This window comes from Lasioglossum baleicum, chromosome 12 (genome assembly GCF_051020765.1).
Source record: "Lasioglossum baleicum chromosome 12, iyLasBale1, whole genome shotgun sequence".
NCBI classification, from domain to species: Eukaryota; Metazoa; Arthropoda; class Insecta; order Hymenoptera; family Halictidae; genus Lasioglossum; species Lasioglossum baleicum.
In genome coordinates this window covers 2,591,755-2,618,913 of record NC_134940.1, presented here as the reverse complement: position 1 = coordinate 2,618,913, position 27,159 = coordinate 2,591,755, and the positions used below count along the sequence as shown (strand labels likewise).

At 38.0% G+C, this 27,159-nt stretch overlaps 2 protein-coding genes across 7 annotated transcripts; one reads left to right on the top strand and one right to left on the bottom strand.

Annotated features, from left to right (window-relative positions):
- The first annotated feature begins 2,519 nt into the window (after window positions 1-2,519).
- On the top strand, window positions 2,520-18,721 carry Spoon (A-kinase anchor protein spoonbill). Of its 4 annotated transcripts, none has more exons than XM_076435865.1 (7): window positions 2,520-2,714; window positions 11,007-11,139; window positions 14,442-15,290; window positions 16,399-16,896; window positions 17,266-17,481; window positions 17,572-17,702; window positions 17,795-18,721. In XM_076435865.1, exons 3-7 carry the CDS (start codon window positions 14,486-14,488, stop codon window positions 17,900-17,902), a joined length of 1,758 nt encoding a protein of 585 aa, XP_076291980.1. In that variant the 5' UTR covers window positions 2,520-2,714; window positions 11,007-11,139; window positions 14,442-14,485; the 3' UTR covers window positions 17,903-18,721. The 4 variants fall into 4 exon arrangements, with proteins under 4 accessions (XP_076291980.1, XP_076291979.1, XP_076291978.1 ...); XM_076435864.1 differs by having other exon boundaries at window positions 10,537-11,139; XM_076435863.1 differs by lacking the exon at window positions 11,007-11,139.
- Window positions 3,825-14,647, bottom strand: LOC143214613 (uncharacterized). Of its 3 annotated transcripts, XM_076435883.1 has the most exons (4): window positions 7,843-14,647; window positions 6,651-7,643; window positions 4,492-6,470; window positions 3,825-4,035 (listed from the first exon to the last, which is right to left on the bottom strand). In XM_076435883.1, exon 1 carries the CDS (start codon window positions 12,055-12,057, stop codon window positions 11,554-11,556), a length of 504 nt encoding a protein of 167 aa, XP_076291998.1. In that variant the 5' UTR covers window positions 12,058-14,647; the 3' UTR covers window positions 3,825-4,035; window positions 4,492-6,470; window positions 6,651-7,643; window positions 7,843-11,553. The 3 variants fall into 3 exon arrangements, with proteins under 3 accessions (XP_076291998.1, XP_076291997.1, XP_076291999.1); XM_076435882.1 differs by having other exon boundaries at window positions 3,825-6,470; XM_076435884.1 differs by having other exon boundaries at window positions 3,825-5,433; window positions 7,570-7,643.
- Window positions 18,722-27,159: the final 8,438 nt, after the last annotated feature.

Here is a 27,159-nt window from a genome sequence, read left to right as displayed (position 1 = left end):
AGACCGTAGAGAGGGAAAAGAAGGGACTGGGGAACGGTGAAGAGGGAGAGCGGCCGTGGTGTTGCTGACCCGACGACCGCTGTAACCTTGCGTCCCGACGCCGCGCCGCGCCGCGCATTCAGATCAAATCATCTTGCGAATTATCTAGAGACCTACCGATCCTAGTCGCCACTACTTTTAGATCGCGAGCGCGGTTCGAAATCTCTTCTACCATACTCCGCGAAACTAAACGCATGATGAATTGCGATCGACACAATTGTTTACGATCTTCGAAATTTTATTAGTTTGCGTAATAACTAGACAGAATTAGAAGAAACTGAAGTGAAATAGATATTGATCTTCTTTCTTAATTTGTGTAACCTAATGGTTGAAAATAGTATAAAAAATAATTAATAACGATTGTTACTTCTACCACTCGCGTTTAACACACGACACATGCAAAACACAATAAACAACATGCCCCTAAATGTGTACTCAACAATACTCCAGAGAATTACACGACAACGAGATAATACGCATTCTTAATCTCTCACAAAAGAAAGTCAACGTGAAATCTTTTCATAGAGACTGCCAGTACGTAGTGGTAGTAACCTTGCTATATTTGCATTACACGTTATAGAGCACCGGTGTCGATATTATGCAGAGTATGGAGCATAGCTTCTTATTACCATTTACATTTTTATGACAGTCGACCCACCCCTAGCGAGGATTTATACCCGATCTACGGGGTGTCCTTAACTGTATGTTGTTATGCTTGAAGACGTGAAAGGGGAGAACGAATATAGCAATGAAAACCCTAGTACATCAAACTAGAATTGTCTGAAATCTGCAATAATGACGCTTTAAAATGAGAGAACGGTTCGAGTGGATTTTTCGTAAGCGAAAACGTGTCCGAGCAAAATTGCAAAAGAGTGGGGGCTATCAGGGTTGTATAAATGAGATTTGTGGAGGGGGTCTAGAAGAATAGAACTCGTATAGCGTTGGTATTTGTGCCAGTGCCTCACTCACTATCCCGCTATGAAATCTTGGGGGTTGTAGTTTGCTTACTACGTTGCTCTTGGCCCTATACTATCTAAAACTGGCTCCTAAGAGCATTGGACGAAATCTAGTGTATATTAACTAGCAAACGAATGACCCAGTTAACATCAGCTGCTCCAAGGAAGCAGTGTGCGTCATGAGCCCCCTAATTTTTACGGGTGATGCAATTGGGGGGCCGATAGGGTCATGCTTGAGTCATGTTAAAACGGTAGACAATCTGCTTAGGATAAGCGGTTTATTGTAGTTTGTCTTGTAATTCGAAATATTGGTAATTTTCGGGAAGTTTATCACAGTTAAGTTAGATCACAGACCTTGTCCTAAACTACAATACGCTCTCCTCTTCAGGAATCGGTTACTGGGCCGTTTCGAACAACTGGATGCAACATAGTTCCTCGAGTTCTGTGTTCACAAACAGTCAGAAACTAAACCAGAATTAATAACAAATAGGCAATTCAATTTGAATAGAAAATCATAACGGAAATTAAACGAACTCGATTTGTATGTTATAGACTATAGACCGTCCGTAGAGCGCCATCTAGCGGTAGATTCGGAACTAAATTTGGCGAGCAGTTTGAGCGTTTTGCCGCTGCATGAAATGACGCTTACGGACGTTTAAAAAAGATTCGTGCCGGAATGTGCATTGCGTCTTATGGGGAAAGCGGCACGAATCATTTGCTGCTGTAATGAATATCCAATACTCGTGATTTTTCATCAATAAATGTAAATATAATGTGTCAGGGAATAAATAATAACCAATTAATTTCTCTGGCAGAATTTACTGGCGAAGTTTCCGTTTACGTCCGTTGTCAGAATTGGATAAAATTTTGGGAACGAAAATTGTTACGGTTAGAAATTATTTACAGATATTTATGCAAGCTCCACGAATGTTGTAATAGTAGTTTGACCTGGTTTGACCAGGTTTGACATATAGGCCTATAATCACTCTGGCGGGTTTGCCGAAATGAGAGTTGCTCACTGATAGCTCATCTCTGACGTGGACCATCAAGTGTGGCAGATTGGCACAAGATGGCGGTAACAGTAAAATCATACGGAGAAATGTTCTCAAATAAATTATTTGACTGACTACTTCAAAAGTAAGAAATTCATCGATTAGAAACGATGAACAATCGAATGAATATTTCCATTGTGTTCAAAATTAACAAAATACACAATCAGTCAATATAAATGTTGTCGGTATAATGGAAAACTAATGTACATTCAGTAAACAACACAACAATCTACGTTATCAACATCCGCCACAATCAATCGAAATCAATATTATATCGCAGAAAATAGAGCATATGTTATTAATGAATTTATAACAGTCTCCGTACAACTAAATAACTTAACTAAGTCAATAAATTATTAAAATCCAAAGGCCAGGATTTTCGGTGCACGATCAATACTTAAAATTCTGGCGGTTTTCGCGCCACAAGGAGTTCACGTTCTCACCGATATGCGTCGCGACAATAGTACCGGACTACTGCACCCGAATTTGTACCGCCATATTGTCTCTCGCGTGCGAGGAAAAACATTGTGGTCACGTTGTCTAGTTTTCGAGAAAATCTAAGGAAAGTTGATTGTTCAGTGTGCCCGGAAATACATCGTATCCGCTCGCAGGACGAACACGCAGGATCAGAAAAAGATTTACGGTCGAACGACGCGTAATTACACAGGTACGTCGACCATTTTCCCACGGACCTCGTGTTTGTTGGATTCGCTTAGCCGCTTTCCTTTGTTATCTTTTACTTGCCGCATGAAAATCCTGCGTTCTTCGAAACATGCAACCCCGATATATAATTCACTTGTTCCCTCGAGAGACATCATCGCTATCTTGATCGTGAATGATTTGAATCTAACACATGACTTATACGGAAGCTGAAGATGATTTTCTCGGGTCGTGAATGCCCGGTCGAGATTTAGCTGACCACAAATACATAATCGGAAGATAGAAATTCGGGTGCTTGGGACGATTCGTTTCATTATCGGGTGTCGCCCGAAGAATATTGTTAGATGTCAAGTATTATAAACGAAATCTGGGAATAGCGTGTTTGTGGAACGTTCAACGGCCGTTAACCCTCTCGCGCCGTGATTAGTATCTCGTGCACGTTTTATCGTGCTTTTATTATACACGTTGACGTTGGCCGCCATGCGGGATACAGTATGTAGTTGCACTCAGAGATTGAAACAAGTGATTTGATGAATTACACCTGAAATTGATGACTCGCTGGAGATGTGATTCTTCCTTTATTGGTCCGAGCGAGTCGATGCCCTTTAATTATTAGTCAAGATTGAAAACAACACGGTGCACGACATGTGCACACGTGGAGACTGTTCCACGCAACTATGGTGGCCGATGTTTTTACCTACATCTACATCTGTGCACGGACATTTAAAGGGTCAACAGACTGTGGAGTCGCTTTTAGTTACGTGCTATTTCTAATTGTAAGATACATCCGTTCGGTATCCCATCGCCTAGCTTTCTATGGCGGTTGGCCCTGAATATGGCATCGGCTATTTCCGTATGTAAGTACCTCCCGAGGAGGCATCGTTTAATTGTCCGGCAATCGAATACGCGACAGGTTACCCGAAACTGGGAAATTATGATTTCACTTTTACGGAGCCATCTGCTAGTGATGGCGTGATTCATTAGAGTGTTTCACTAGAGTGTTTCTACACGTAAATACGCGAAATAGCTCGCATAAAAATATCTACGTATAACGTAAATTTACCTGATGAAAAAAATTATTTCTACCTCTCGATTTCGAAATCGTAATATTTACCTAAATAGTATAAAAGTGCAGACAATTTCTTTTATGTTTATGTACGTATATTCTGTGTATAAATTTTTACAAAATACCAATGCTTTTTTTTTAATAATATTTTTGGTCCCCTCAGGGTTACAAATCCATTTACCACTCTCTCCCTCTTCCGCTCTCACTGATGCCTAACTTCAGCGGGGCCCACAGTTTAGATATCACGTGGAAATCTTTTTTTCTAATGAAAAACATACAAAATACCAATGTATTACTTAACAATTATAGAGGAAGCTCCTGATATTTATACAAAAGCGTGCGAATGTTAACAGAACTGTTATCGGTAAATTGCAGTGGAAGTTGCAATCGCATCGCGCCAACTGATAAATCCCGCGAAAATCTTGTCGATTTGAACTGGACTCGCATTCGTACTACCCGCGTGGCAACAACTTTTCCAGAAATAATGTTAATACAACCGTTTCAGAATTATAGAGATTAATATAAATGTCTCTTTTTAAAACGAAATCTGTGGATAAGATAGGAATTATTTGTATAATTACACGAATTAATTATTTGCCCCTTGGATTATGTAAAATATAATAGTAGATAAATACGCACGCACGCACACACACGTACGCAAACACAAGGTCCAGCGTACAATCGATAGAGTTCAGTTGAAAGATTTCTTATGGCTCACCTTGAATGGTTAGTGGTTATCACATCACACGTATCTATTATCAATGCTATGAACACAAAGTAGATAGGACCCAAACATCGTCCAAGTTACGTTAATCTATGGAGATAAAAACTCTACTCCGTCATCCTTCACGAACATAAGATAGTAAGGGTAACGAAGGAGCCCTAGTTATCGATCGACTTAATTATATTTATCTAAGCATTAACTGTGGCACATAACAATTAAATTAGCTTCACTTGTTACACTGTGTTGCTGCACTGTGATATTATAAATACATACAATAAATTAGTACATATACATGTACTTCATATTACATATCATGAACTTTGCTTTTTCCTTCGCAATTGCGACCAATAACAATTTCTAAAAACTAAACTAATCCTTCTAACGTCTGAAAAAACTCAAGCTGCTGGCTCGAATTTTGAAAAAGATATTTTGTAGACTTTATACACCCACTGTAATGCTACTGTTTATATAATATATAATATTGTGGCACGATTAACAAATTAGTTGTAATATAATTAGTTGGTACGTCCGGTAATTATATAAATTAAATTAAATCAATGGATAAGCGAGGGACCTGTGTTACCCTTAATTTCTTACATAAGCAACACACCCGACATCGCATTTATCACAGTTTGCTTCATGTTAAAAAGATTAGTTTCCGCTTTCAACCATAATATGTACGTACTGCTACTCGAGGATGAATGAATGCAACCGAGTTGGAGATATTTAGTCATCAATATTTCATGATTATTGCGGACGGTGAGCGAATCTTATTCAAGTGTTATACAATATTGTCACAGCAGTTCAATTTTACATCATCAATTTTCTACTACGTTTAATGCGTTCATCCCTCTCGACGAAACCTTGACCTTTCACCTTTCTAATCTTCCACACATTACTTCAATACACATGTCTCTTCGCATTCTCCTTCTTTTTCTGTAACAGGAAAATTCTGCTTATTCACATTTTCCCCGTTGAATTCAATTGCTTTTTAAAGCATCTTTGTAATGTCTTGTATGATCACAGATTCATATAATGTGTATACATTAATACATATGTACATCTAACGTTACAGAAAGACTCCGTTCGTTGATATGTACATGTACATACAAGCGTTATGAAGATTTACGTGATCCGCCGCGTGTGCAATATAAATTTTCGGTGGAAAACGTGTTCCAAGGTAGCATGTATGTATGTATGTATGTATGTATGTATGTATGTAATACGGTTTCTCGACTGTCCCTTTCCGTTCCACAGCTTTCATCGTTCTTCTCTTGGTCTTCTGGTTCTCCCTCCTCTCACTCGGTTACTTGATCATTCTGTGCGCAGGTTGGACATTCCAAGAGCACGTTGAACCACGGTCACCTTTGTTTCTTGCATATCTATGCGTCTTCTAACGATCTGCTTCGGCAAATTCGCTAGTTAGATGAATGCCTCCCTCCGTCGAACAATAAACCAATAATAACGGAACAAATTTCGACACGAAACAATTTGAATTCCGAAATTAAGACATACATATGCTGTTTTCTGATGATACATTTAGAGTTTTATTTTATTCAATTTATAGAATACAGAAGAATCGAATTACACATTTAAAAACTGTTTGAGATGATGATATGAGTGAGCGTTCGAGTGCAAAGGGTTAAACTGGTGGTCGCGTGTTGCAGACCGCCGCGAGTTGCATAATTTTCAGGGCGTTAAAAGGATGTTAGAAACGATTCGAGCACACGGTTCATGTATCTTGGAAAACTGGTGCGGGGACCTAGATACAGATATCCCGTGATCGAAATATACTCGTGTCCGGATACACTCGATAATATCTGTCCTCGAATATGAAAACCGGCCGCGGACTGCCTAGGGCCGAGATGCTCAGCTGGCCCGTTAAATATATATGTATGTATGTAGTTGTCCTTGCATGCTCTCACAGAACCCTTTGGCTCTTGGATCACACCTAAATAAGCTGTAAGTTGAACCTGAAAGATGCAACATCTAAGTGTGTACCTCAGATCATTATCAAATTGGGTAAACTCCAGTTTCTCAAAGACATCGCCTAGCTGATATCATTTTCCGACAACTATAGCCGTAAAATCAAGATTTAAAGACAGTGTCCGAATTGCGACACACGTAAAGCACATTTAACAGGATCTATCTACCTGAAATTCATCAGAATTGGAGTGGATCCAAGATCATGACAAATCGTTGTCCCCGAAGTTCAGAGACGCCATTCACCTCGTGCGAATCAAGAATGAATAATTTTGGCGTCGCTTTTCCTTTGCCGTTTCTTTTTCGGAAATTTTCATTCCACGATGATTTAAAGCCACGTAAACGTAACCCACATCTTCGAGTCGTTGATCCGATCTTCGTCGGACAGCGCAGCGGGTACCGGTTTCATTTTAATTGAACTTTTTTGTTCCTCGTTCACCGGGTATCCCCCTTCTCCATTTCGACACAGTGAGGTATCCTCACCGAAAAACCTAACCGAACCGGACACGGATGTCTCAAAATTAGCTCAGTCTTTAGATCTAATAAAATAAAAATGATTTTGGAGCCTGTTTCTTAATCAGTAGTGCAAAAACATTAGAAGAATTGAAAAACTCTGTTACATTTTATTGCCAACCTATCAAACATATGTGCATATACATATATTAAGAAAGAAAATAAATTTCTATTTCACTCCAGTTTGACGAAGATGCGCCGCGCCGCCGCTGTCTACTAATCAAATCAGTTATGCGATGCGCGTGAATGATTAGGATACATAATGATGTGTTTATTAGATCTGCGATCTTCTTCGTAACTCTAGCTGCTGTAGTCGATCCGATGAATGGCACAGCGTGAAAGTTCTCATAAATAATGATAAGTTCTAACGCAGTTTCTATGCAACACCCGGATTTACATATACAGGTATCTTCAGTCGCATATATTAACGAGATACATACATACCGCCAACAAGATTGTACATAATGAGTTGTTAAGTAAGAGTAATCGCTCTTCGGTATAAACGTACGCGTAATATTTTATATATGGTGCAGCATACCATGTTTAATTGTAAGTATAAAATATAGCAATACATACCCGCTATTAATTTGGAGTTTTCGAGTGGTAAGATTGCATTGGCTATCGGGTATTTTGAATTATCCTCGTCTTATCTGCAACGTAACTGCAATGTTACTTTGTACCACACTTCGGTTGCACTTACATAACAGTTATCGTATCAATTATGTATTTTGCTTTTGCTGTTTCGAGCGCTATCTGCAATCTACAGTTTAATCACGGCGTTCACGGCAAAAGACAAACGTAATTATACAGATATACAGTACAATCGTCACTGTAAAACTTCATACACACTTGTTATGTACTACATCCTGTTGCTATCCTGCACTCTCGACGTTTTATTTTGTTATATCTACATACCATGTTGTACAATTTAAAAATATATTCGCGAAAAATTAACACGTAGCTATCGCCATGTTGTCCACGGATACGTGTCAAGTGTGAACAAATTGCAAATGGATACATACAGAGACTCGCGAAAGTATTTCAACGCACTTCGAAACAGTATTCTTGTAATTCTTTGAATATTTCAAAAAAATTCAGGTCGTTTGGTTCGATTACAAAAAAGTTGATCGACTATTTTGCATTTGTAATTCGTCATTGTCAGAGTGAGAGTCATGGGCTCCCTTCGTGACGTAATCGACTTACGTTCGCGGACGAGTCAGTAGTAGATTGCGGAAGTTTATGCAAAATATGCACGCTTAAACAGCAAATAACAGTAATTCAAATTAAAAGTTGTAGTTTCCTTGTAATAAACTAAAAAATTTTACTAGAGAATTTTACCATTTTCTCAACGCTTGCTTACATCGAAGCTTATTACAAAACCCTGACGAAAAAGTGAAACAACGATTGCGGGCTGTCATAACAAATTTTAATCTATATAATAAAACAATACAATAATATATATTACGCGGTCTCTTGCCTCGTTAAGTAATTGTTCACGTGCGAATGTAGCTTTCATGGAACACACATTTTTATGCAACTGCAACGTGCGTAGCGCGAATTCTCTGAAACCTGTTGCACGGAATTGTGTCCCGCGTTAACAGTGTAACACAGCCGCTTAAACCTATAATTTGATCAATCATTGCGCAATATCTTTCCGCGGACACCAATTTTCATCCTTTTACTTTCCGAAAAAATGTCGCGTCGCTGAATTTCTTTTACCAGCCTATTTCCTCCTCGAGACTTTTCATAAAATAACTAATGAACATGAAGATCCGAAGAATTGCAGTCTAGTAATTTCTTTTCTGACTTAACAATCTAACTCGATCGAGGTGTTTGCGAACGTTTCATTAAGAATTCGGAGTGTATATCGTTTGCGCCAATAAGAGGGCAGTCATCGAGTTGATCAAACGACTTGATCTAAAAGAGGGGAGTCCCGTGAACAATGACGATGACACCCATTCTTCCCTACCTTACTCATCCAGTCACATACATATTACAATCGGACACAGCAACGTTCTCGTTGCATTAGAAATTGTTTGCTGGATACCCCTCAGAAATGCTACAATTATAGCGAAATTAATTGGTTAGTAGTAAATCAAATACAATACACAAACCAATTCTAACTGATAATGAGTAGAAATTTTTTTTTGTTCTTGATCAATTTCACAGTTTAAATGTGAATTAAAATATGTATATGGACTTTACATGCAGAAACTTGAAGAATAAGAGGTGGAAAAGAAAGATTGGTATCAGTATTCAATTACATTGTATTTCGATTACACTCATGATTCGCGTAATTAGCAATTAAATGTAATTCAAATACTGTGTATGTAAAATACAATATAATTCGTCATTCAATTAGAATGTACATAATTAAATTAGCACAACTCTGATATCGAAGATAAGGAACAAGTTCTTCGAATTAGATAAATAGTATACACTTGAGAGGAATGCTTCTGAATGTAATATTTTCCTTCTGCGACAGCAAACAAACACACGACCCAACAGATGCTTAGTATGAATAATAATTGTAGGTTCGAGGCTTTCGCTGTTTGTATCGCAGACTACTCGCTGTTCAGGCTACCAGGGGGTCAAATAACACGTTGATACTGACACAGTACCTATTATTCGACCCGTTTTCGATCACGGACAGCGCAGCGTGTCATTCGACCCACTGATGAAGCTATCCGCAATGTTAGAACCCGAAACGTTGGGATAATTTTTCTGAAAAGACGCTGCCGATGGCTGGAAACTCCAACTGCGGGAATCGCGTGATCAATCATGCAACTGTCCGATGTTGCTGAAGCTTTGTATGCTCGCACTTGAATAAACGTATCCGCAGAATTTATTTATTTGTTGCTATGCTAGAAACCCATTTATTAGTATTAGATTACGATTACACCACACATTTCTCTATAAGCTGCTTCGTAGAACTTTTCGATACTCGCTTGTAGTTTAGCATTTATTTAATCCTTCTTCTGGATCTTTCAAACTGTTCAAGAAGGAACAAAAGAGAATTGTCGAAGGACGATAGAGTAACGACGCGACGCAATTAATGTCTTTTCCGTAGTCATTTGTTTCCGCAGAAGGTACGCGATTAGATGTTTAGAATATACCATATGTATTGTATCAAGATTCACGTACACGTACACGCTGATGACGAAGACACAACCGTCGCCGTGTGCCTGTGATACGTGTCAATGATAGTATGTAAATGATAGCCATTCCCATGTTGCCTTCTTCATACATATACAGGAGAAAACCATTTTTCATATTTTTCTTGCTGAACTTATTGTTAGACAATTTATTCTAGCATAACCCCCGAAGCCAGACAACGTATCTATTATTATTTCTAAACACATCGTCAAGAAGGAAGGAATTGTAGATTCACGGTGCTTGGTTCAATTAACGAGCTTGCCTCATTCAAGAAAAAAAAATTGATCTGTTTTACAGTGAAAAATCGGTTGTTTTACAATATTCTAAACACATGGTCAAGATTGAGGAAATCGTAGATTCACGGAGCAAAAATGATTTGTTTTACAGTGAAAAATCGGTCGTTTCACAACAAGCTAACACATCCGAGAGCGTGTCCATCGAACGCATCGCATCGTCCAGCTTCGGATCGGTATCGGCATATATCGGCCGATCGAAAAAAATATTCTCTTCGGCCGGCTGGTTACGGAAAAACTAAAGGCGTCCGATCCCGAGCTCGTTATCAGAGAGTGTTATCATCGTGTGAACGCCGCTTAACGTAATCGCGCCTGCGCAATCGCGAGCGGTTCCGGTTGAACTGGTCTCCAGAGTTACCTGGCCGCGTGCTGAAAGCCGCGGCTGTTCCGCAAACCGCAGTATGTAACCGCGCGCGCGCGCGTCAGTCACTGTTCGAACGGGTAGAAAGACCGTTATCGTCAGGTATCGTCAGCGAGACCATTTCACGCCACGGACCCCATCCAGTTTTCTTCTCTTCGGTTGAAACTTTGGTTAGCCTCTCTCCTTCTCTGGGTTCTCCCCAGCTCTCGAGCCCTTTGACCGCCGCGCCGCGCCGCGTCGCGCCAGTGCCGGGCCGGGCAATTTTTCAAAGATAGCGCCGGGCTCTTCAGGACAGCGAAGGCTACACAGATGGAAGAGAGCATGGACGAAATCACGGTGAGTCCCGACCATAAAGCCCCCTATACACGTTGAAACACGTTGCAATGCGCTAGCTCCTAACTCTCCTAAGCCTCATGATCGGACTGCGGATCTTCATGCAAGATAGACATTCTCGAACTGGCAATCAAAAAACAATATGTATACTCATTCGCTCGTATATTTCTCTACCCATTTCTGCCATGAACGCATAAAATCCGCTGTCGACTCATGATATTGTACATCTCATTCACATTAGATCCAGCTTCTTAACAACACATTACCGACCAGTGATTATTCCATAATTCTGACAAATCTATGGTTCAGGGCTAAACACTTTCTAATGGAACCTTCAACGGTGACAGTAATTTTCACTGTGAACTAACCGAGTTAAGTCACCTTCGATAAAGTCATCCAACATGTATGTAGTTTCATTTAAGATTGTGAAAATTCTATGTTTTCCTTTGGTACAGCACAATTATTGAAAATCCTATTGATAGTCTGCCGCTCCGGTAGGTAAACTGTTGATACTCTATTAGGTCTAACGTAGACGAACATTTGTCGATCTTCATCTGTTACTATTAATAACAGTTGGGAACAACAATCAGACATCTTGAAGAGCATGTTATCAATGTCGAGGATGCAGATGTCTCGTGGAACCTGGATGTTCCAACGTTCCAACGTGTATAAAGGGCTAAGAGTAACCTTCCCGAGACCTTCGAGGTCTGTTTGCCTCTCGTGTCCCGTCATGGTGTCCCCTGGAATTCCCCCAGAATTCCCCTGGCCCGGCGTGTCGCAATCTCTTCCGAGCGAAGAAAGTTCCACAGTGGATACATACGTATTGCCTTTCAATCTCTCCGCTTCGAATCGCTTCGAATCTTCGTCTCCGAGTAGAAGCGATTTGCCTGTGAGAAAGTTAGCAGGGAATGGTAAATACATATATATATATGTATCTCCGTTTCTCGTGTTCGCCCGTCGCCGTGCGATCTTTTGGAAAATCGTGAAAAGTTACTCAAGTTCGAGGACATGGTTTTTGGCTTTCTTCGGGGATTGTTAATCGCGCGCCACCCGTTCTCCGAGTTTCTTTCGGTGAAAATTGATTTGTTTCTCGGAACTTTCAGCATCACAGATGGAAACCTCCGACGCGCAACGTGACCGGGCGAATGTGCTCTACAGGCCGGCTCAAAGTATGTAACGTGAGCGGCAAGGAGAGTCGCTTACTTCTACAGACGTATGCGTGTATGTACATAGATCGTGTGAAATCGGATGCTCCTGGACAATTCATTCTGGAAATCGCCCCTGTCTTGTATGTAACTCGAGCCACGCGTTCTGATGTAATTGTTGCGTTCGCGTTCGCGTTCGCGTTCGCGTTCGGACACTTTTGGTGAAACTCAAATCGATGAAACGTGATATGTAATCGGGGTTTTATCCGCTCATCGCGTGCTCGACCGAGACGTATAATTTAAAAACGAATAACTTCTTCGAAAATAATAAATATAATAAATACCTAACTTTTTTTCCTTTTTCTTCGGACATTCATTTGTTGTCAAACTCGATCACTAATCGATTCTTACAGTGATTTACGAAATACATATGTACATACATACATGTTTGAATGTATTCTCGTTCAATGTAGTCTGAAAAAAAACTGAAGCTATTGGGTCGAATTTTGAGAAGGTTATTCGTTTTTAAAAGGTGTACGAATACTTTGTACACCCAATGTATGTATACACGAAAACGTGAGTTCAGTTCAATCAGTTGATCTGCAGATGCAGAACATTGATCCATGGCTTCATTTGCCTTCGAATTTCTTGTGCAGCTATTGTGTTTACTTAAATAATTATATGATCATAAGTAATCCGTGCAAGTCTTGAACGTATTGTGAGGTCCAACCCCATGTACTCCTTATCGCTAACGCTCGCAATCCTTAGCTCGTATTCCCTCTCGATAGCAGCAACCTAATTTCCAATATCGCATAATTATATCGATCGAATGTTGACTCTTTTTCGAACATTCCATCGTACATCATTGACAAAGAGGGGGGTACTTGGAACTACATCCTTGACATTTTGAAAAATTTCTTCTACATCGAAATTTAAACAAAATTCGAAACGGCGCGGCGCGGCACTCTGAACAGCAGAGATGACAAAGAAAAAGAAAAAAAATTCGAATACACAGTCACAGTCTTCATGGATCGATTGCCAGTAGCGAAAGACATTCGCCGACTTTGTGCCTAATACAGCCATTATGTGGCCTAACAGGCAGCCTGAACGGTTCTCATGGAATCGTCAACAAATGTGTTCTGTGTACAATCGAGAATGTTTACAACCGCGTCAACACCGTACACTGAACACGCAATATATATATATATATATGTGTGTGTATATACTATATACGCATAATATTTATGAAATGGTTACAATTTATTAATTGTGTGTTTCGTAGTACATATTCGCATTTTTATTAATTGCTCCGAGTCTCCGAGTCTCTTTTTTCTTAATGAAGACATTCGAGCGAGAGCACCCTCCACGGCCGGAAGTTACGCTTGCGAAACATAAATTAGTGAAGCAGGCTGACTGGGTGAAGGTACATATGCACTGTACTATGCCTTGTTCCAACTAGGAACAATTCGAAGGATTTCTTCCTGATAATGTTTTTATCTAAACGAGGCACAGTACGAGCACTCTTTATGTCGGCGTTCTCTTCGAGCATAGAGTTGCGTAAACTGATTCGAAACCATGCTGTTTTCTTATCTTGATCTATCAGCCGCTAATTTTCAATGAATTCGCTCGGGGTACTCGGTTGAATTATTTTTTAATTCTGTTTCACACTGGCTCGAGAGTGTTATTGCGGTTTTCTGACCTCTTATTCTGGGAATCTTCTTTCTCTCCGAGCACTACAGAACTTTTCAAACTTGTATTTTTAGCAACTAATTCTTATAATTTCGATGGGAATTCGCAAGAGCGTAGCGTCGTGGACGTTCAAATATTCTTCCTATTAAGAATTCTGTGTATAATTGGCCTAAACTCTAAACTCTTAAACCATACGAATATGTATAAAGTTGATCGACAGAAAACAAGTAGTAAAGATAAAAGCATGGCGAAGAATAAATAATGTTGCAGCATTATTTTGAATAATTTGTTTGTTTTCGTTATCGGAGCGATTCGGATTGAATTAGTGGCTAGGCGGTAAAAGACGTTAAACTCAGTATATTTCACTGTCCTTTTGCACTCCTTATCGGTTATCGACTCTGTTACTTGAAAAACGCTTCTCTTAAGAGCCGAGTGTGTTCCGCATCGCTAAACTACGTTTCGTTGTTTCAGAATAAACAGTTCCTGAACAACAACAGCAACGGTGAACCAGAAACATGTCGGCTACCCACGTACAAGTTGTAAAGTGGAGTTTTCCTGCGTTTGCACTGATAATTGGCCTGCTTTGGTACAAACGTCGTCGAGTTGACAGAGCTGATCCAGGTGGAAGACCGGATTCGGATTGTAGCGATCGGACCCTCGTCGACTGCGGAAAGGAAACAGTTTTGTCCAAGACCAGCTCGAACTTGTACGACTCCGATATACATATCGAGGAGTCGTATTCGCTGAATTCTTGCTGTAAATCGACGGAGGAGATCGTTTGCAGTCCCAGAAAACGAAGCGAGAGTCTCGATATACCTCAGAGGAAGCCGGGTTCGCAAACCGCCTTCGCAAGATCGAAAACATCCTCACAGGAGGAGGAAGCATGGTACAACTACGTGGACAATACTACATCCAGCAAAATGGACATACAACTTGGTAGCAATCCCAAGACAAGTAACTTTGAAACTATTGCCAGAAGCAGGAGCTCGTCCTCTTTGGAGAACGCTATGGACTCGAACGGCAAGGTGTTGAAAATATTCGAAAACGTTGACGAAGAGGAAGAGCAAAAGGTAGCAGCCACCAGCGAGGAGAATTTGTTGGAGTACGTTGGCAAAGATGACGAGCATCAAACGAATAACGAATGCAACTATCATCAAAGCGAAGAGCAACCTGATACCACGCCATCTAAAGATTGCTCCAAGAGTCCTGCACAAGCATTATCGGAGAGAGACTCTGCTATGCACAGTCCAGTCTCCGGAGTACTGGAAGGCAGTGTCACCGATGAAGCCAGAAGCGAAGGGAGTGCGGACAGTGGAAAAGGTAAAATGAGCAGATTAGGATGTCCAACAGTTGTCTTCCGTTAACAATTCTTCCGAGACTCGAGCAGGTTCTGCAAAAGTAAAATGCTTGATTAGTATAACTTGATTAGACTGCGGATCTTTATGCAGAATAAAAATATTCCGCATCAATTGTAGGAACCAGCGGTTATCTAGGTGCACGTTAGCGCACCAGCCAAGTTTCTCGCACTACCTCCTTTTACACGAAACAATTTAGCCGTTTTTTAGAGGCTTATAACTCGGCACTGGAGGAAGATGGAGAGATGTAATTTCGTACACTTGTTAAATGCTATCATGTCTCAATATTGACGAAACATTAATCTTCCAACATTAGTAGGTTCCGAGATATAGGACCTCAAAAATCGCTAAATTTGTCACTGACTGACTGACTTACAGATCATCAAAACATTTTGGGTACTTCCCATTGACCTACAAGCTTGAAATTTGGTACATAGGTCCACCATAACAGACACTCGAAGGAATAATTATCAAAGTTTGAAATTTTACACATTAAAGGGGTTGTATTGAAAAAAAAAACATTACGAAATAGGTATAAATAGGTAGTAAAACGAACATGCATTTATTAATTTACTTAATGTCCACCTTAAAGATAAAAAATGTTTAGGATTTAATGAGTCAGGGATAAGAGTAATACCTACTTGTGATAATTGATGAAATACCAACGAAAACATCCTGTAAACAGGGGCCAAGTTCGTTAGCTTAGAAATACCTCTTGCAATACTGGAAAAAGCGTTTAATTAATTTTTACAAACGGTTTTTTCAGTATTGCAAGAGGTATTTCTAAGCTAACGAACTTGGCCGTATTTTGTTTGATCTCACAACTTTTTAGGGTCATAGGAACTTGGCTCCTTTTTACAGGATGTTTTTGTTGGGATTCTTTTTACTGTTTTATATTTCATCCAGTTAATTTCTTGATAAATGCATACAAATCCGCAGTCGATTGATTAATTCTTCAATATTATATCGTAGTAAGGCGATTTTAGACGGAGGGAAGCTGTTGGTCATTAGAACGTAGAATGTGTGCGCAGTGCGCGTGCGTTGGACAGTTTAAAATTTGGTACGAATTGCAGGTGGCAGTATCAAGGATCACCTGAAGGAAAGCACGATCCCTAAAACGTACGAGTTCAATATACCACAGAAATTAGTAGGAAGATTAATCGGAGCACGTCATTGCTTTTTACAAAGTATACAAGCGAAGGCGAACGTGAACATATACTTGAACTACCATCCCTCGTCGTTAGATCTGCAGTTGTGTCGCATAACGGGTTCCTCGGAAGGGATTAAGATCGCTCTGGAGATGATACGACAGAGGTTCCCAGAGAACAAATTTCCCCAAATGACCCTCGAGCAGATCTTGCCGTTCAACGATTGGCTAACAGAGTTGATGCAGTTATCCTTGGTGGGAGGAGTGAATAACGATGTTGTTGTATGTCATATAGTCAAACCAAATCACTTCTTCGTTCAGCTTCCTACTCACCCCACGTATCCGTACCTGTGGACCTTAGTTGATAATATGACAAAGTTATACAACACGACGGACTCGCCTTCAGTTCCAGAGGAACTTACCAGTACGTTTTTCTATCGATCTATCGATCTATCGCTAAACAGCGGAGAAGAATTTTAAAACACGAAATTCTGCTTACACACTGTTCACATGAAATTGAACCCGTTTTCTTCTCATACATTTGGAGTTTTAGCAATTTCTTAATATTTTTCTTAATATTTTAGCAGATTCTTTAGAATATAAAAATTATTAAATCATTTAAAAACTATCGAAATAATGATATGGCAATTTTGCCATTTTAACAGCGCCCCAGAGTCACCATTCCGAGTGCAAAGGGTTAAGAATGAAAATAAATTCCCATTTCTCTCGTAGCAGTTTGAATAAAAAGAATTTGATCGACATCGCTAGTAATTTTGTGTTTTGTCATTTTCAGAGGGCATGCTCTTAGTTGCGAATTGGCAGAACAGATGGGTGAGGGCGTACGTCGAGAAACCAGATCCCAATGGTGAACGGCATTTAGTACGGCTGGTAGATCACGGGGGTTACTGGTATTTCAGTAGTGTAGAAATGAAGAAAATTAGGTCAGATTATCTCACATTGCCATTCCAAGCAATTGAAGTATTCCTAGCAAATGTACAGCCAACAAATGGTGAGAGCAATCTGTTTCATTGTCTTCCCTTCTGCGACAGCTTTTCACGTCTATCATTCTGTAACCGGTAACATTTCTTTTTCGTGTTAGGTAAGTGGAGTCAGGACGCTTACGATGTAGTTTTTCACTTATGCTGCGGTACCGTTGGCCAAGCTCAAATCGGAGGCTACATCAACACTAGCACATATATTAATCTTTATCTTAACATTCAAAAGTATGGGGTAAGTATTTTTCTTCTTACAATTCAATATAATCTTCGAAATTAGATCGTTCCGCGTGCATTACATTTCTGATTGATCTTTTTTCTTCGCAGGTGATATCGCTTGCCGATGAATTAATAGTTCGCAAATTAGCATACCCGACACCGTTAGAGTGCATAGTTCCAGAAGAAGGTATAACGGTTCCGTACACTACGATATAAAAGTTTAGCCTTTATTAATTCAGTTGTATAAAGATCATATCTGGTGATAATACGTGATCGTGTAATTTTTTTAGTCATTGTACGCGCGTATTCGAAGCGACTTTTTTCACGTTCTTCACGTTCGAAGTTTTCATGATTTCATACTTCGGCAATACGATGTAGACACTTTCTGCTAATTGTCGAAACAATAATTAATATCACGTAACGCGACGCGAACCATAATCCCAACGTTTCGATCGAATGATACGGTGGTGTAGGGAAGAAGGCGCTCCGAAACAATCTCGCCAAGTAATATGACGCAACTCACGTGATTGACACACGGCGACCGAATTTTTCATGTTGTTAACTATCTTAACTGTTATATTTTTCGAAAACGTAGCAATATTGCGCCTCACGCTTTTGTTTAAGGTTGTTTTTCGGTGGCCTCCTTCACGCCTCGTAGAAAATCTGATCGAAGCGTTCGAATTACAGCTCGGGCAGCGCCTCCTTCGGTGATCATTTGCTTCGATAATTAGTAAACGAAAAACGCGGTCGCGTTTCAGTTCTGATTGAAAACTACGATGAGAACGAAATACCTAACTCTCGAGAGACTGTTACCGAAGAAACGCAATAGACGGTTGCGTTGCGCATACTTAGGTTCCCCGTACGCAGACTTCGATCATACCTTTGTATATAGTGTAACATTACGTCTTCAGTTATTAAGTATTTATAATATACCTTAATAATAATAAGAATAGTAAAAAAAAAGGAGAAATATGAAAAAACGGATAGGCGCGCTTTATAGCTAACTCTACACGGTGATAATAATGACGATGAAAATTGAAGATAGTTGATTTGTATATTTTATATTTCTCAAACACTGATAAAAAGTGATTACATTATTAACAATCGCAGACGAATCGGGAAATTCGCTTCTATGTGACACCGTGATTACCTATTACCGGCAAGCTTACTCATTGGAAAACTTGAATCATTTAATCGATTAAGCTATGCCAGGGAAACTTCTCTCGTCTAATAATGCCGGAAAATCTTATTTTAATTATTCAATTAATTCCTTTCCACTTCACGTTGAATCTTGATTATTATTAAAAAAAGAAAGCTAATTATATGAGGATCGTATGTCCTGCAAAAATTGGGATCGCTGTAGTCCCAAATTGTTAATGAAACTCTAGTATCGATATTATCTGTATAATTTAACGTTAGAGGCTTATATCTTGTATGAATATGTATACGTTGATCGGTTTAGCCGAGTTATATTTTTCAACAGTAAAAAGACAACGTATTATGTAGAATTCTTTTTGCTTAATGATATAATAATCTTCTTCTCTTCTGGTTACGCGGCAAGTAAATTGTTATTCTTTTTTTCTTTCTATATCCCGGTTGAAGTGTCTTATAGAATGTAATATGGCTTTTTAATCAGTTCACTGCTATCGAGCAGACTATGAAAAGGCTGATAGTCTTTTGGTAACGATATAACATTTATATTTCATTATATTACGTCCAACGAATTATTTTCGTCGGGTGTTTACGTTTATTCTATGAAACTCTAAATTGAAACTATAAACGAGTCGTAGCGTTATATTATATTTGTAGGACAAAAATACCACCGTGAGTGTGACAAAAATCATAAAAAACTCATGTAAAAAGTGTGTGATTTGTAACTTGTAACTGTACACCAGAGCGAAGAAAGGGGAACACATGTGTCGGAAAAAAAAATGTTACATGTCAATACCTATTGTTGTCGATACGTAATCATAATAGAAATATTTGCTTGGGGATATACATAAGATGCAGTTATTGAAAATGTGCCGCTCATCATTCGATCGTGTGTGTGTATGCTTCATGATAAACGTTTTAGATTGATCAGTACAGTACGTTACATGAATGTGTCACAACGAAAATTGTTACACAGATATTTTATTTTTAATATTGAATATACGTTTCTGATCAGAAATAGTACAATCAATAACTTTCGTCACATTCGTCTCTTATAACTAGCATGCTCATCGTGTGTGAGGTACATAAAATAATGGCTGACCGCAACATTCAGATCCATTCGTGTTTCTTACAACTTCATTTATCATTATCTACTAAATTAAGCCCATTTTGTATATACCTCAATGTGTAACCTCTGGCATTCTCATTAAATTTGTATCATTTTAATTACCTGATTTTATTTCCTATTCCGAACTGGCTGGATTCTACTGTTTTACAATGATAATGCAAGTTGTAGTTCAAAGAATAAAATCTTACTAGTAGACTGCGGATCTTTATGCAAAATGAAAATGTTTTTACATTGAAAACATCCTAATATAACAATACATATTAGAATATCTTCATAAATGCATAAAAATCCGCAGTCTAATTATAAGAGTCGCAGAAAATGTTCAGCGGATTTTTCTACGTAACGCAAAACGTTGACTTGTTGTTACTAAAATAAAGACTATCGAATATTTTTAACTGCTACAAATGATTCTTACCGAATCCCTTATAGAGAGAGTGGGAACAGTGGCACGAATCATCTGCTTCGTAAAATTTGAGAATACCGCCATTCCACGCAGTGATGGTACGTAAGGCGCTTTTTTTAGATGCGCCTGCGCAGTTTCTGTTTAGATGCGCTTGCGCAGTTTTTGTTTAGATGCCCCTGCACAGTTTTTTTTTAGATGCGCCTGCGCAGTTTTTGTTTAGATGCGCCTGCGCAGTTTTTGTTTAGATGCGCCTGTACACCCTGATAGCACAATTGACTCCACGGGGAGTGACGAAAACGCGCATAGGTTGACTCCACTTGGAACAACCTGGAACCGTCTGGATGCAGCCCACGTGAAATGCAGCTTCTGCAGTCTAGCTGGAACGCCACTCTATCCTGGATTCCGCTTCCCCGCAAGATGGCAGCACGGTCGCACTGATTAATGCGGCCACCGACGAGATACTGTTAAAGACTGCCAGCCTTACGGGAGTTGGCGGGACTCGAATTTTTCGGTGTTCTCTTACGCCCTCTAGGATATATTCTGACTGGAGTGAGAAACAGGAGGCCACCGACGGCATTTCGTCGGTGCAGAAGACACTGTATTGGTATCGTGTTAGCAACGCGCCCGCGCGCTACACTCACCAGCGTACCTTTGCTATATCCGTGTGCGCTGCTTGTGCCAGCCGCAATCTATTTTTAGCACTTGCCATGTTGCCATGCTTTACGGCTTACGGCTTACGGAAACGAAACTGAAATTCGACTGTCGAGCCGTCGAGCGTATGAATCGCAATCTGGAGCTAGCCTTCGAGTCCCCGTGCAGCGAGGATTTTTTTTAATTTTTATTTTTCATTACTTTTTTAATTACATTTTTTAACCTTCCAAAAAATTAAAAATGTTAAAACTATGTTCAAAATATGTATTCATTTTAAATAGAAACGTTTCGTTACTGTCATAATTGCATTAATAAAAATTGGTATATGAGAACACGTTGATGGTATTTATTAGGACTGATTGGAGAATACGAAAATGCAGGAAGTATTTTTTAGTTTATGAAACAATTTGTAGATATATTAGTTGTCAAACAAATAATAAAATAAATTGTATAATATATATAAATTGATTTTATACACACAATTTGATCTTCTGTCTTCCTATAATAAAAAAATACAGTCATAACTATAATTATAATAGAATTTCATAAAATATTGAGGTTATTGCAAACTCATCTTTTTTCGCGATGATGCTCTAATTTCATTGCTTCTCTCGAATGTCCATTTCCTTCCGAGACAGTGGCGTTTCTAGCAGGTGTAAATAAAAAATGTTGATATAAAATGTATCATAATTAAACTACAATTATTCTAATAACGTGGAATGTAGTACATATTAAGTTTTAGTTACCCGGATTTTCTTCTTCGACGTTAAGCACTCTTTACTGTTTCTCGTAATTTACGTATATGTACATTAGGGTGGACCTTATTTTTCGACCATGAAATTTTTTGGTCCCGGAAACCAGAATTGTAACAAATGTTGAGAAAATAATCTGGAAAAATTTTGGGGCCGATTGGATCATGGGAAAATGAGGCGCAGCAAATTTGAAAATTTTGAATTTTTTAAATCTTGACATAAATAGACGTTATGATATATCGTTGAATTTGTCTTTTTTCTCTCTAAGAATCCATATATAGCATAAACAGTTGTTGATAGAAAAAACATCCGTGACCTTGAAAACTTGAAATAATGACTTTGAAAAAATTTTTTTCTCTGATACTATATCCACCTCCTTATATGTATACTACAACTTTTGTTTGAAGAGTTTTTTCATATATACATGACTGACAGAGATACGGAAGCATACAACTGCGCATATAGCTATTTTCATAGCTACACATGCTGCCGAATAATGCAAATTACGCTTCGTAAACGAAAAAATAGGACTTTTGAGGCAGATAGCGCCTTAGATCGATGTTTTATCTGGCGTTTTTTTTTTGACTAGTGAAAAACCCGTGTTTGTATTATCGAGAAATGAGTAATGAATATCTTGCAATCCTGGAAGTCTCTCTACTCCCTTATATATGTATATATAAATAAATTCATTAATACGCTCCAATCTACAAAAGAAAAACAGTTATAATATCGGAAAAAGAAGTTATTATGAATAATAAGTAGTCTGACTGAAACATAGACTGAAGGTGGTCAATGATACCGCTGAACGGGGCGTTAAACTAATGGAGGATCATAATAAAATTTTATATAGAAACAAAGAGGAGAAATAATATATGTATACTATACAAACTGTGTGATGGAATATCGACAGCAGTATCCTGACGCCACAAAACAGATTTGTCAAAGGATTTTTAAATATTTTTTAATATAGAGAGAAACACCTGATCAATCCCTGCATGATTAATTGCTTTTTTAAGACGCATTGAAGACTGCTTATTAACTGAGAGTTATTAAATTTTTCATTTTCCTCAGAGTCAGTAAGTTCTTTATTTTTCTCGGAGTCACATTAAGTTTTCCATTTTTCTCGGAGTTATCAAATTTTTCATTTTCCTCAGTGTCGTCAAGTTTTTTCATATAGTCCAGTCGGCAGGTCGAAAAAAGGCGTCTACCTGGAAAGTATTCCGAACTTAATGAAATTTTGACACGTCATTTAGGGGTACTCTGGGGTGTCGAATCTCAGTTTTCGACCTCGAGGACTCTGTGCTAACTTGGGGAGGGGGAAAAACCACGATTTTTATTACCTTGTTTTGGTTTTTCGCCTATTACTCAAAAACTGTGGATCCTCAGAACTTTTGTTTTTCATTTTTGGAAAGAGCATTAAATTTTATTCAAACACTGGTCAATCTTTTTTTTGACCCAACAGGCACCGATAGACAGGCGTTCAAAATTAGGAAATGTTTCTCAAAATGACATTTTGAGCCACGCATTGTGACATTTAGCAGGCAATTGCAAGTTTTTGGCTCATAACTTTAGTTTTTCAACATATCTATATATAATCTTCATACTACGGATACCCCTTACATTTTCACTATTAACTGGGGAGGATAGCACAATTTATTTACTTCAACCGAGTGGATTCAAGCCTTTTTATATTTTTGTTGGTGTTATGTTTAATAGCAATATAGATATTAATAATAAAAAAAAAACATCCCCGATCGGACCCCGCCGTCGTTTTTTTCAGTTTTTGAGTAATAGGCGAAAAACCAAAACAAGGTAATAAGAATCGTGATTTTTTCTCCCAAGTTAGCACAGGGTCCTCGAGGTTGAAAACTCAGATTCGACACCCCAGAGTACCCCTAAATGACGTGTCAAAATTTCATTAAGTTGGGAATACTTTCCAGGTAAAAGTACCTGGCGACTGGACTATACGCGCTGTCGTAAAAAAAGTTCTGGTATGTTGATAGTCTAAAAATATGATCACAATGCTATTTTTCAATTTCTCTAAAAAACCTGCATTTGTCGAATTTTTGCGTGTTTTTCACTTTGTGTAATTAACATTTTGAACCAAAAAATCGGGAAAAAATCTCAAATATCAATTTCAATTAAATGCAATTATATGATTAAATTAATGCAAGCAAATGGGGAAAATTGACCGAAAATTGAATGGCACAACGGCTGTTTAAATACTTCGAAGGACTACCTCGTCCGGCTAGGCCCTTCATTCCAAATTGTAATATTCCAATATTCCAAACCATTTTAAATATATTCAAGTACTATTTAAAACTATTAATGAGTTTTAACAACAAAATATTTTAAATAGAAAACTAAATTTTGACATATAAGATAAGATTATAGCAAGCTTGCTATAAATGTCGAAAACTCGAGTCTGGCCAGATATGAGACATTCAATTTTCAGGAAACACTATTCTATGATGACGAACGGAGAAAAGGGAAGTGAAGCTCGGGGGCTTCGGTCGCCGTGGAGTGGAGTGAAACATTGTAACATATATATTGATACGGGTCGGGTCGGGTATATCGGTGTGAGACTACTAATCAAACAACAAAGCTTAATTATTTATCATTACTTTTTTATAGGATTTTCCTTAACATATTTGGTGAATTTTGTTTCTTTTTATGAAAATGGTACCAAAATTATATAATTCCGATGATATTTGCTTATGCAATGAGCGACGCAAGTTTCGGACACAAAGAAGGACAGCGTCGGGAAAAGAAGAGACGCGGATAGTCCTTATTCTTTTAAGATTTCGACTTCGACTTCGTCTGCTAGATCTTCGCCTCGTCGCACAATGTACTCATAAATGAATCATGTTTCAGGAAGTGGTTCAGTTCAGAATGAAATAAAATAATGTTACACGCACTTTTTAAATAGCGTCATATATGGTGCAAGAAATATTCGTATAGAGTCAAATAGAATTATTTTTTTAGATATCTTCGTGCGAAATACTGCCTCTAAATAACATTGTATGGATAGGAGCCGTCGAAAATTAGTTTAATTAGTTAATACTTTTATCTTGTTACTACCTCTGCTTTAATAATTGCTGTCAATAATGCTGTCGAGCATTACAAGTATGGGATAAATAAGTAAAAAAATTAATTTTCTGTTTCCTACTAAGGATCTTAATAAGAACGATTGAATTTTGTCATTACATAACATAACAGAATATTTTTTAAGAATCATTATTTTATATATAACGCAATAATGTTCAAATTACTATTTAAATTCCAATATACATTTGTAGAATATTACGTAGTAGTTACTTTCATTTTTCCTTCATCTATAAACTATCGATTATATTGTAAACAATTATTACAATGGTGATAATAACGGAAATAAGAATACAATAAGAGAATTATACATATACATATAGTATTATAAGGCAATTACAGAATGGGTAATGTCAGCATTCTACTATATCATTCTTCTTCCACTTGACGAATATTAGGGCTGCAGGCGAGCCGAGCTAAGCTCGAGCTCGACTGGTCGAGTCGAGTCGAGACTCGATTGGTCGAGCCGAGTCGAGTACTCGCACGAAGCGAGCGGCTCGCACGATGCGAGTAGCTCGCATCGATGCAAGCTACCCGCATCGAAGCGAGCTACTCGCGTCGACGTCATCGGCTCGCATCGGTGCGAGTTACTTGCATCGATGCGAGTCCAGTCGAGCTTACCGCGGCTCGCAGCGAGCGTGTGATTCGTACGAAATGAACGGCTGCATGAAGGAATCGACTCGAAATAAATTCAAACGTAATACGACATTGAAGTTCTCGCAGTGCCACGTTTAAATTATTATGTTGGATGTGTCTTATCATGATTATTAATGTATATTTTTTCAGATTTTACAGACTTTGCGAACAGGTTTTAAAAAATTGGAAATTACCAAAAATTCGGAAAAATGCATATTTCCTATTGAAGTTTGGGAAATATCAGGTATATAAAAATTCAATAATGAGATATTGTTAAAACAACCGTTTTTAATTTTTTCCAGAATTTTTTATGTAGTGCATCGTACTTAAAAAAAATAAAAATAATCTTTTCCGATATTTCTTTACCTTTTGTAGGTGTATTATGTAATAGTGAACATTCTTGTATTCAGAAAAATAAAGTACAAACTTTAAAAAATGCAATGCTCTTAAAAAAATAATTTTAAAAATATTTTATTTGCCTATATTTCAATTAATATGAACAATACTTCCAGCAGATACAATTAGTGCAGACGGCAAGGTCTCCCGCTGCGAATCGAATCCCGCTTTTTTTCTTTTTTGTTAACCATATAATTGTTGTAGAGATATATTAAATATATTTTTCAAAGCACCGATCTCACCGATGCGAGAAGATAGCTTACTCGCACCGAAGCGAACGGCTTACACGAAACGAACAATGTATACAATGTATCTGATGTGTAGCCGTGAAATGAGTTTTATTTTAAAGTTTCCAGAGTACATAACTCGTTTATTTATATTAATATGTTAGTTGTGTCCCATCGTGATTATTAATGCATATGCTTTTCAGATTTTCGAATTATGCGAACGTCTTTAAAAAATTGCATATTTTAAAACATTCGAAAAAAATGCATATTTCCTATTGAAGTATGGGAGATAACAGTTTTATAAAAATTCAGTAATGGGATATTGTCGAAATCATTTTTCTTAATGTTTTTCAGAATTTTATATATACCATATATATATATATAGTGCAATGTACTTAAAAAAAATAAAAATCAACTTTTTCGATATTTCTTTACCTTTTGTATGTGTATTATGTAATATTGAACATTTTTAACAAACGTAAAAATGCAATATAAATATTGCTTTGACAATATATTTGAGAAATATCACTACAACAATTATATGGTTAAGAAAGAAGAAAAAAAAGTGTTTAACGAAAAAGAAAATCATTCGGTGTGGGATTCTAATCGTATCTGCTGGAAGTATTGTTCATATATTGAAATATAGACAAATAAAATATTTTTAAAATTATTTTTTTAAGAGTATTGCGTTTTTTAAAGTTTGTACAATATAATAATTTAAACGTGGCACGGCGAGAACTTCAATGTCGTATTACGCTTGAATTTATTTCGAATCAATTCCTTCATGCATGCCGTTCGTTTCGTACGAATCGCACGCTCGCCACAGTGCGCCGAACCATTGACAAAAATCGAAAAAGTCACTGCTTCATATCGATTTAAAACAATGTTCATACTATGTCAAAATAAATCAGTTTTTGAGAAAAAGATTTAAAAAATTCAGTAGGAAATTAGTTACAAGCGAATCTGTACGCGAATTTTAGGAAGATCAAATAGTAGACGTTTGTTGTTCAATTAACACAGAT